Below are 12,741 nucleotides of genomic sequence, written 5' to 3'. Positions count from 1 at the left end.
TGAGATGCTTAGAAAAAATTTGCAAAGAAAAGAATTTGTGAAAAATATTTCTCTTTTTTTATTAATCCTCATCTGAGGATTTTTTTCCCCATTGATTTTTAGAGTGTGGAAGGGAGCGGGGGAGAGAAACATCAATGTGAGAGAGATATATCAATTGGTTGCCTCCATCACTACCCCAATTAGGGCCGGGAATGAAGCCTGCAACCAAGGTATGTGCCCTTGACTGTAACTGAACCCTTTAGTCCCCAGGGTGATGCAATAACTAATGAGCCAAACTGACAAGGGCAGAAAAATATTTCTCCAAAAGCTACAATAGGTAGAGACATCTAAATTTTATTAGTGAGATAAGAAATCAGCCCAATCCTATTCCTTAGTTATCTGGGTTATCTTCCCTCCTTCCTCAGACCTTATATTTGCCAGATAAGGAACAGTAATGGCGGTAAGGGTCCCAAGTCTTAACAGCAAAGACTTTTCAAATATCCAAATGATAGAGATGAAACAAGTGTACGAATAAAATCAATCCATCAAATAAGCATTTATTAAGCAACTACCATGTGCCAAGACAAAATTAGTAAGAAACACAATTCCCTTATTCTAGAATCTTACAGTATATTTAACAACAAAGCATAAACATACTTAACTATCAAAGGCCCTTTCACTTGACAATGTGAAATTAGTTGTGAGTGGTAGAAAAAAAAAATAGAAGTTGAGAACAGACTAATGGCTGTAAGAGCGGAGGAGGTTTGGGGGGCTGGGTGCAAAAGGTGAAGGAATTAAGAGGTACAAATTGCTGGTTACAAAAGGGGATGTAAAGTGCAACATAAGGAATATAGTCAATAACATTGTAATAGCTATGTATGGTGTCAGGTGAATAACTGAAAATATTGGGGGCATAACTTTGTAAAGTATATGATTGTTTAACCACTATGCTATGCATCTAAAACTAATAATAATATTAAGTGTAAACTGTAACCCGAAAATAAATTTTAAAGAAAAATATAGAAGTTCAGAGAATAACACACTGAATACAGAAAATCTAATAACCTATTATTAGATTTAAAACTATTATTTTAAAGCTATGAAAAATTTTATGGACTGAGGTTTGGGTTCAAAATCAGTTGTGCCCGCCCTAGCCGGCTTGGCTCACTGGATAGAGTGTCGGCCTGCAAACTGAAGGGTCGCAGGTTTGATTACGGTCAAGGGCACATGCTGGGTTGCAGGCTTGATCCCCACTAGGGGGCGTGCAGGAGGCAGCCAATCAATGATTCTCTCATCATCATTGATGTTTTTATCTCTCTCTCCCTCTCCCTTCCTCTTTGAAATCAATAAAAATATTTTTTTTAAAAAATCAGTTGTACCCCTTATCAGTGGTATGAGCACAAATAGTTTGCTTAACATCATTGAACCTCAGTTTGTCATCTATAAAATAAAGATAATGCCTACCTACCCACTTTCTGGGGCTGATGTAAAGATTAAATGAAATAATGTAGCTAAATCACTTGACATAATACCTGGCACAAGGTAGACCCTCAATAAAAGGAAAGACAGTAGAAGTGTGATGATTGTCAAATTACAAACTGAGAAACTGAAAAATTCTGTAAAATATTGGGTCCCTTAAAAACAAGGAATACAAAGAAGGCTATATCAAAGGAAGAGAAATGGATATGAGATATTCCTTCACAATAACTTCTCTTTTGTCATAGCAAGGATCTGTGCAAACATAAGCCAGTATCTGATGGCCATTTATGAAGGGCAGTGCTCAATGCTTGGCTGCTTTCTGAGGATGACAGAGACTCATTATGTCACTGGTGAAACTAGTTCATTCACAAAACTGCAGGTGTTCATAACACTGTATAAAGTAGAAAAGCAGCGCACATTCAAGGAACTCTATAACCACATCCTGAGTAGAGTAGAAGAAACTGTTCTAAGGAATTTTAGGATAATCATTAAGACACATTTCTTCAAAAGTGAAAATTAGTGAAATGGAAATGTCTTACAGAACCTAAATAAATCTTAAACTGAGACATTATGTGCATGATAATTTTCCTTGGGTTTGACTCTTCCTTCTTTATGACTTCATTATAAGCTTCTATTAATACAATATTATCTTTGAAGACTAGAAATTCAGTAATGATCCAAAAATAAGCTGATTTGTTTTATGTTTGACTTAAGTTGGAACATGTAGTCAAAGATAAATACAAGTCCTCTGAAAAGAGTCTTTCTTCAAAAAAACAGCTATGTCAGCAGAGGCAGCAAACTACAGCAGAAATTGAGTACAAAGTTCAAAAATCATTTCCTAAGAACACAGAGTACTTAAAATGTAGTATGGCTAGGTTAATGTTTACTTTTACTTTCTCTTAGCATTGGGTTACCAAGTATATGTCAGATGCCTTTCCCTGGATCTCCTATAATTTATTAGAAATTTGAATTAATTGAAGGAATTTCATATGTATAGACCTCTGTGAAACAACTGGCATAGCATCTTGTCCTGCGATTACCAACATCATAAAGTTGTTTTTTTTTAAAAGGGTTAAACAAAATGGTACATGTACAAGTGTTTCAAACTCATGACATTCTATTAAAATGTTTGCTTATATTACTACTAGTATTCATAATTTACTGCTCTTTGTAGAATCTTAACAGAAATTAGGACATAAACAGCTTCTTCATAAACATTTCATGTATCAAGGAATCTTGAGTATAATCCAGTCCAAACCCTTTATTTTATCCTAGAGGCCTGGTGCACGGATTCCTGCACTGGTGGGGTCCCTCGGTCTGGCCTGCACCCTCTCACAATACGGGACCCCTCAGGGGATGTCGGAGAGCCGGTTTCGGCCTGATCCCTGCAGGCCAGACCAAGGGACCCCACTGGTGCACAAATCTGTGCACTGGGCCTCTAGTATGCATATAAGATCTTTGGTTAATCTCTTCCTGCCCTTCCCCTGTCATCCTTCCCTCTGAGATTCATCAGTCTGTTCCATGTTTCCATGCCTGTGGTTTCTGCTCCTGTGTTGAGCGTCTGCCCCCTGGTGGTCAATGCGCATCATAGCTACTGGCCAGTTGGCAGGTCAATTGCTTAGGGTTTTATATATATAGAAGACATAGTTCAGAAGTTCAGGGAAAAGTAACTGGGTCTAGGGCAGTGATGGCGAACCTTTTGAGCTCGGCGTGTCAGCATTTTGAAAAACCCTAACTTAACTCTGGTGCCATGTCACATACAGAAATTTTTTGATATTTGCAACCATAGTAAAACAAAGACTTATATTTTTGATATTTATTTTATATATTTAAATGCCATTTAACAGCCGAAACTGGTTTGGCTCAGTGGATAGAGCGTCGGCCTGCAGACTGAAAGGTCCCAGGTTCGATTCCGGTCAAGGGCATGTACCTGGGTTGCGGGCACATCCCCAGTGGGGGATGTGCAGGAGGCGGCTGGTCGATGTTTCTCTCTCATCGATGTTTCTGATTCTCTATCTCTCTCCCTTCCTCTCTGTAAAAAATCAATAAAATATATTTTAAAAAAATAAAAAATAAATAAATGCCATTTAACAAAGAAAAATCAACCAAAAAAATGAGTTCGCTTGTCACCTCTGACACGCGTGTCATAGGTTCGCCATCACTGGTCTAGGGCATACTCAATAAAATAATAACAAGAGCTTTGAAAAGCAAAGGCTCCTGATTCAAGATTAATGCAATGGGTTTACCACTATAGCTAACTGTCTCACATTTTAATTACTCAAAATTAACACAAACAGTATAGACTTTTATATTGCACTGACCAAAATTCTTCTAAAAACAGAAAATGAGCAGTGGGTCAATTCTGGAGCCCAGATTATAATTTACAGTAATGATGTAGTATGTTCCATGTAAGAAAGCAGTCCTCTGGTAAAAATTCTAATTCATTACTAATAATTCTTTCTTACATGTTTACCTTTTTAGGATATAAACTGAAAATATTCATCTGCAAGGAAGAAATTAACTAGAAGTGCAGGAAAATGTGAAAAATGAACATCTGTAGTAGATGGAGGCAGTGGGGCTTTATGTAAAATAAAACCATACTGAGAGATGCTTTCCAATAGTATTAAAGTTTGTTATTTTGTCTTCAAAATTTTAACATACAAAACCCAACCTGTAAGTGCCTCAAAACAAGTAGAGTCTAATTGTGGGGTAATAAAACATAGGGCTTGGAAGCACTGCTTTGTGGATAACTATATAAAGAAAATATGGTGCATAATCATGGAAAGTGACTAATGACTAAAATTCCTGAAAGTGGGCTATATTTTCATATAGAATACTTTTTATTTGTGTATCTATATCTGTACTAAAATATTTGTAATAATTTTTTCAGGATGTTATTCCCATTTATGATTATAATATATATATGTATGAGAGATCATATGTTTCATCAATTTTTCAGTATAGTTCTCAAAGTCAGACATCATATATTGTTACATTTGTTTATGTACCCATTGTATCTAGAATAAATTACACTATAAGCCCTCAGAAGTGACAGAATGAGTTTTCTATTATTAGATTTTCTTAGATTCATTACAATTCCAGATTGTGGTACCTAACTCACATTCCACTACACTTCTGTAGTAAAATGTGCACAAAAACACTGGAGGAGAGATCTACCTAATATGTACAGAAAATTTAAAATCAGATATATCTTAGGTTAAAAATTCTATAATTACATGAACTGTTCCATAAGGTTCATAAAACATAGAGCAGTGATCATCACAATACAGAAACACAAAATATAATGCAGAGGAAAAATACAGGAAACACCTTATAAAAAGTTCCATGATCCTAATGAAATTTGAATGGGTTATTTAAAATATTTAAATTTCATTTTCTTTAAATGACAATGTAAATATGGTATAAAAACAGGAGAAATGAGAACATTTATAGAGCAAGATAATTACACAACACAACAAATCTTTACTATGGATAAAAGTTGATTATTTGTAGAGAAAAGCCAGCTAGGACATATATTTCAAAAGAAAGCCAAAGTTTTAAGGTTGTGAAAGATAGCCTAATGCTTTTGCTTGGGCCCAATACTGTGTAAGAGATCGCATTTCTGCACAAATATAGTACCAGTGTTTTTCAACCAAGTGCCATTACAACATTTTCCAAAATCAATTAACTTAGAAATAGTTGGAAAGCACTTGTACCATTGAAATATTTAACACCATCTGAGGACATTCTCCTTCTGCAATAATCTAGACAGATTGGATTAAGAAAATATCCAGAACCAACAAATGTTTTAACCTTCAAAACTAATCAACATAAACCAACAAGAATCAGATAAGGAAAAAACTTACGTCCATCCCCCTAAGTGGTAATTCACACATCGAAGATTTGTACTTCATTACTTCCAGTCCACAGCCTCTCTTTAACTCCATCCCATATCCCTCTGAACCATATCATGTAAGCAACAGTGGCTCAGTGGCATTTTTAACCTCAACTAATAATTTACATCAGCCCCTAAAAATGAACAAACTAAACAAAGCAAAGCCCTTTATTGCAAAAGAAGCTTCAAGTCAAGAAGCCTGAGGACATCATTCCAAATAAGTTGCTGCCCCTTCCCCCCACTCAGTGCTTTGTTAAGAGTACAGTACAGTGGTAGAGGTATGGATGTGGAGGCAGCCTATACACATATTTGTAAATTTTGACAAGTGACAGAATATTAAAAAAATAATAATAAGGAAGCATTGGTTTAATGAAATAGGCAATCTCAAAATGTATATAGTTGATAGAAATTTAAATTAGTTCAACCATCCTGGAAGGCAATTTAACTAGAAGATCTGAAAACTTAAAAGTGTGTATACAATTTGACCAAGAAATTTAATTATGAATTGAATTTACTTAATATATTCTAGGAAAGTAACAGCTTCAGTATGAAAAGATGTATGTACATGAACGTTTCCTATAGCAACATATATAATAGCAAAATATTGCAAAATTCCTAAATGTTTACTGATTAGTAAAATTAGTATGCTACAATCATGCCATGAAATAACATGTAAACATTAAACAAACATTTTTTAAAATGATAAACAGTCACATTTACTTGGGTAGAAAAACATTCATGACAGGTTATTATGTAAAAATGCAGATCACCAAAACAGTAGAAAGAGAACAATCACATCTGCATTTTTAAAAATTTTAATCACATAATTAAGAGAAAACACCCTGAAATAATATACCCAAAAATGTTAAACAATTACTACCTCTAAGTGATGGGATTAAAGGTGATTATTCATTTCTTCTTTGTAAATTTATCTTCTCAGTTCATTACAATGAGCATTATTACTTTTACAAGCTGAAAATAAATGTTTTTTATATTTTGAGTAAAAAAAATTAATAGTAGTAAATCTACACAAAGCACACAGATAACTAATAGTTGATATGTAAGTCCATGTATGGATTTGAATATACCTACATATCTAATCTCAGCTCTATAAGTGCACACCTTAAGTTTTGACTTTGAAAAATTAGCACGTCTTCTATGCAATTTGGACTTTTTTGGGATTTCAAAAGCAATGCGGGTATCTGTGCCATCCCAATACAACCAATATTGCTCCAAGATTGTACATTTTTTACTTTATTTTGCAATTGTAACTAAATTACAATTTTGTGAATGTGTAGTGCTGTAATGGGCCTTGCCTTTTGAGTTCCTGCCACCTTCCCCACCCCCAAAAATACTGAACTACTTTTATAATAAACTGCCTGAAGTTCATAAGGAAAACCACAGCAGAATGACACTTCTTTAACATCTGCAGAAAGGAATAATTATCAGTGAAGGCCCCAGGAAGTGAGGGGGAAACATCACATAGAGTTATTCAGACAAGTTTGGCTATCTCTTCTTTCAAGTATCTCCACCACAATATTACAAGAAAGACGAACCTGAATACACAGTAAGATAAGAGAAGTTTTAAAATTATTTAAATTACATAAGGATTCATAATTTAGTAATTTAATACTGAACTTCATATTGAAGTTATAATATATTGGTCTTATCCATTCAGATTAAAGTTACAGATGGCTATGGTATGCCAAACCAACTATAAGAATATTAAGACATGCCCTAGCTGGTTTGGCTCAGTGGATAGGGTGTCAGCCTGCGGACTAAAGGGTCCCAGGTTCAATTCCAGTCAAGGGCACATGCCAGGGTGTGGGCCCAATCCCCAGTAGGGGGCGTGCAGGAGACCAATGATTCTCTCTCATCATTGATATTTCTATCTCTCTCTTTCCCTCTCCTTCCTCTCTGAAATCAATAAAAATATATTTTCTTAAAAAAAAGAATATTAAGACATTCAAATTGCATAAAATTTGAATAGTGGTCAGATAAAAAAAAAGTACTTGAAATAAGTCAGAGAAAGACATATATGATCTCGCTTATATGTTGAATCTAAAAAGAAAACCAAACTCATAGAAACATAGTAGATTGGTGGTTGCCAGAGTAGGGGGAATGAGTGAAGGTAGTCAAAGGGCACAAACTTCCAGTTATAAGTTCTGGGGATATAATGTACAGTATGGTAACTATAGTGAAAGTTGCTAAGAGAGTAAATCTTAAAAGTTCTCACAATACAAAAAAGTAATTATGTGAGGTAATGGATGTGTTAACTAACAGAATCATTTCACAGCATATCCATATATCAAATCATCACATTGTACATCTTAAACTTATATATTACATGTCAATTATAGCTCAATAAAGCTGGAAAAATTAAAGTACTTACCACTAAGTCCCAATTATTTTGTTCAAGCAACGTAATAGCTTCATCAATGTTTTCAATGCCAGTACATGCCTGGAAATAAAGTAAATAAGAAGTTTATTTATAATTTTGGGACTGGGGAGGTTAATTAATCTTAAAAAGTAAATAGCATAATGAATAATTTAAGTCTGAATAGGTATATTAATAAAGCCAAATACCTAGCATTTCTGAGCATTTTACACATAAGGTTAAAAAATTGCTAATTATACAATAAATTTACATTACAGTGAAATGAAAGGTTGGTTCTTCAAATACATTAACTATATTGACAAATCTTTAGTTAGATTGACTTAAAAAATAAAACTGAAATTACTAAAATCAGAAGTGAAAGTGGGGACGTTACTGCTGACCCTAAATATTAAAAATATAATAATAATACCATGAACAATTATGTGAAAACCACTTAGACAACCTAGATTAATGGAAAAATTCCTGGAAATACACAAACCACCTAGAAAGACTCAAGAACAAATTGACTTGTAACAAGATATTACATCAGAATTCAAAAGCCTCCCAAAAAGAAAAGTCTAGGACAAGAGGGCTCACTGTTGAATTCTATCAGTCATTTAAAGAAGAATACCAATCCTTTATAACTCTTCCAAAATACTTAAGAGGAAACATTTCCTAAGTCATTGTGAGGCCAGCATCACCCTACAAACAAAGTCAGATAAAGAAATCTCAAGAAAACTAAAGATCTATATCCAATATGGATATAGATGCAAATATTCTCAAAAGACTAACTAGAACCAGCTACAAATAAAAAGAGTATATACCCCATGGTCAAATAGAATTTATTCCAGGATTGCAAAGGTGATTCAGTACAGAGAAGTCATTACACCACATTTACAGACTGAAGGAAAGAAGAAAAAAACCATGATCAGTTCAAATGACACCAAAAAAAGTATTTGAAAAACCCAACAGCTTTTCATGATAAAAATGCTTACCCTACCAATAAAAGAAAACTTCTTTAACATGATAAAAAACATTTATGAAAATCCTAAAACTAAAATTATATTCAATGAAGAAAGGCTAAAAGCCTTTGCTCTAAGACAAGCATGTCAAACTCAAAGGCTAACTCGGCCAAATAAGCAGTTTAAGTTTATGTGTGCCGCAAAAAAAAAAAAAGCTTCAATTTTCATAGAAACGTGGGTTTATTTAGATAGAGACATGCTGAATACACAGGGCTGAAGTAAATGAGTAATCATTACCATACAATAATAGAATATTTTAATAAAAATTAATCGTTTTTCTTGAACATTACTTACCAGACACTGAATAACTGCACAAATTAATAAGCATAATGCAAATAAACCTATTTTTCATGTTCTCCGAAAGCGAAATATTTCCTGGTGCGCACACCAAACAAGTCAGTGCAAGGCTAATGGCATGGCAATCAGCTAAAATATTCATTAGTAGTATTAGTAGAGAGAAATGGTGCACCTGCACTAAGGGAAATGAATGCAACACGATTATGTAATGAGTCATTAGCAAAGGTTGTAGTTCGTTAGTAATAATTATGTATAACAGGATATAGTAAAAATTAAGTTTCAAAATTTTTATTAAAACATTTCTTCCATACCCTTATACTGGCAGACCGCAAAGATATTCGTTGTGGGCCACATGCAGCTCATGGACCGCAAGTTTGACATGCTTGCTCTAAGAGCAGGAACAAGAATGCCCACTTTTTTTTTTTTTTGCCACTTCTAAAACATCATATTAGAAATTCTAGCCAGATCAATTAGGCAAAAAATAAATAAATAAAACACACTGAATTTGGAATAGAAGAATAAAATATCTAGCAATAAATTTAACCAAGGAATAAAAGACTTGTTTTCACTATTCTGGGTCCCTTATAATTCTGAATGAATTTGAAGATCAGCTTTTTCATTTCTACAAAAATGGCTGTGGGAAGCTGTAATTAATTTTGAGCTCTAAGAATAGTTGCTGTTGGTTCGTTATGAATGTACGAGAAAATTCTTCTGTTTATATGTAGAGCTAATTTAGGTTCTTTTAAATCCATGATTGGTTGCCTCTGCACATGCCCCAAAGGGTGGAGGGTGGAGCCAGGATGAAGCCTGCAACCAAGGTACGCGCCCTTGACCGGAATCAAACTCGCAGATCCTTCAGTCCATGGGCAATGCTCCCATCACTGAGCCAAACTGGCTAGGGCCTTATGTTTTCTTTTATGTGATTATTAGAGGCTCAGTGCACAAATTTGTGCACCAGTAGGGTTCCTTGGCCTGGCCTGCGGAATCGGGCCAAAAGTGGCTCTCCGACATCCCCCAAGGGGTCCCAGATTGTGAAAGGGCATAGGCCAGGCCAAGGGACCCCACCAGTGCACATTCAGGGCCAAAGGAGGGGGATGCAGGAGGTTGGCCAGCCGGAGAGGGACCACAGGAGGACTCCAGGGTGTGTCCGTCCCATCTTGCTCAGTCCCAGTCGGCAGGACCCCAGCAGCAAGCTAACCTACCAGTCAGAGCATCTGCCCCTTGGTGGTCAGCGCATATCAAAGCAACTGGTCGACCAGTCGACTATCTGCCCCCTCGTGGTCAGTGCACATCATAACAAGCAGTTGAGCGGCCTTAGCATATCAATAGATATTACGCTTTAATTGGTTGAACAGACTACCAGACACTTAGCATATTAGGCTTTTATTATATAGGAGGATTGTTTTAGATCTTGTATTTAGGTCTTTGATCCATTTTGAGTTAATTTTTATGTTCACTGACAAATAGTCTGATTTCATTCTTTTGCGCATGGCTTTCCAATTTTCCCAGCACCATTTATTAACGAGGCTTTCTTTACTCCATTGTATGTAGGTTTTTGGAGCCTCTGTGGAAAATTATTTGCCCACATACATGTGGGTTTACTTCTGACCTCTCAATTCGGTCTCATTGGTCTGTCTGTTTTTCTGCCAATATCTTGCTGTTTTGATAATTATCACTTTGTAGTATAATTTGAAGTCAGGTAGTGTGATACCTCTGGCTTTGTTCTTTTTTCTCAGGATTTCTTTGGCTATTTGGGGTTTTTTGTCATTCCATATAAATCTGATGATTTCTTGTTCTATTTCTTTTTTAAATGTCATTGAAATGTTGATGGGGATTGCATTAAGTCTGTATATTGCTTTGGGTAAAGTGGCCATTTTAACAATGTTGATTCTTCCAATCCATGAACAAAAAACTATCTTTCCATTTCTTTTGTGTCTTTTTCAATTTATTTTAATAATGTCTTAGTTTTTAGTGTATAGGTCCTTCACATCCTTTATTACGTTTTCTTAAGGAATTAATTTCTAATACATGCGATCAGTCAGCTAAATCTCAAAAACATTATGTTGAGTGCAAGTAGGAAATACAAAAAAAAGTATATGCTATATGATTCTATATAAATGATATTCAAATCTGGGAAAAACTAATCTATGGTGACAAAAAAGAGAACTGACATGAAACAGACATGAGGAAACTTCATAGGAAGATCTATACCTTAAATGGAGTTGTGGTTTATGAGTATAGTTTTGTTGAAATTTATCTAACTGTACTCTTAAGATCTGTGCATTTTATTTTATAAAAGTAAACCTTGACAATAACAAAAAAGGGTACTGAGGGGAAAAGACTTATGAGTGATAGGTCTCCCTAACCCCACTTCACTTCATGCCCTCATTTATTCATTCAACAAATATTAACTGAGTATCAACTATCTTCTAGGTGCTGGGGATACAATACATAAAAATACAGAAAACCCTGCTCTAGTTATACATGCATTGGAAAGGGAATACACAGGCAATAAACAACATAAATGGTTTAAATATACATATGGACTTAAGAGAGTAATAAATAGAGATTTAAAGCAGGGGAGATATGAAACATTAAGAAGAGATTAAATTTTTTGATAGGTAGGCCAGGGAAGACCACTAAGATAACTTTGTAGCATCTATAACTTAACTATATCTATGGAATATGATTGGTTATGTTATTATGACAATTCTGAACCTAGGCCTTTAGAAGTATTATGAGTTTCTGCTTGCCCTCTTACATTTCTATGTTATCATTACACATGTGAAACCAGGTAATTACTGAGTTACCTGCAATCCCTTAAAAGGATCTTAGAATGAAAATGCATGGAACATAGCTGAGCTCAACCTGCTCTGGAGCCAAGTACAACAAGACCTGTAACTTGAAGCACAGCCACCTAGACAAATTGCCTGGATCAATCAACTCACAGCAAATAGCTGAATGAGAGGAAATTATTGTTTTAAGACACTGAGTTACAGGGTGGTTTGCCGCTCAGTAATAGCATTAGCTTGGAGTTAAATACTATGTTTGGTATATACTTTTTTAAAAAATATTCTTAGCAGTACTACGCAATTATAAAAAGGAATGACCAAGTGTCTATATCCTATATAATAAAAGGCCAGCGACCATAAGCAGAATGACCAGAACAACCACTCTACCAGTTGCTATGAGGTAGGGGGCCGGCAAGGAGAACCGGGTGGCTGGTGGCAGCAGCGGGACAGGACGAGGGCCAGCGAGGGGAACCGGGTGGCTGGTAGTGGGGTGGGACCTGGGGCCGGCAAGGGGAACCAGGTGGCTGGCGGTGGCAGCAGGGTGGGACCCAGGGCTGGCGAGGGGAACCGGCTGGCTGGTGGCAGCAGCGGGGCAGGATGGTGAAGGGTACTGGGTGGCTGGCAGTGGGGCGGGACCTGTGGCAGGCAAGGGGAACCAGGTGGCAGGCAGGGGCAGCGGGGCCGGACCGGGAAGTGGTGAGTGGGCGGAAGATGGGCCTGATTGCAGGCTAGGTCTAGGGACCCTACCCGCACATGATTCAGTGCGCTGGGCCTCTAGTATTACAATAAAGAAATCTCTAGGATATATCTTTGAGTGAATAATAAAAGTTGTAGAAAAGTTTGTGCAGGGTGCTATTATTTATTTAAGACTGATAAGAATATGAAAATGACATAGAAGCA

At 35.9% G+C, this 12,741-nt stretch overlaps 1 protein-coding gene across 1 annotated transcript in view; it reads right to left on the bottom strand.

Annotated features, from left to right (window-relative positions):
* The window catches only part of FAF1 (Fas associated factor 1), a 387,465-nt gene that overhangs the window by 336,922 nt on the left and 37,802 nt on the right, over positions 1-12,741 (bottom strand). Inside the window, exon 2 of the mRNA XM_081087160.1 lies at positions 7,746-7,814. Coding sequence (XP_080943286.1) covers positions 7,746-7,814 — 69 coding nt within the window. The remainder of the gene's footprint in view (positions 1-7,745; positions 7,815-12,741) is intronic.

The sequence above is a fragment of the Myotis nattereri genome (assembly GCF_964212035.1).
Source record: "Myotis nattereri genome assembly, chromosome: 3".
Lineage (NCBI taxonomy): Eukaryota > Metazoa > Chordata > Mammalia > Chiroptera > Vespertilionidae > Myotis > Myotis nattereri.
Note: the sequence above shows the minus strand (reverse complement) of the source record. Positions and strands in the feature narration are given on the sequence as shown.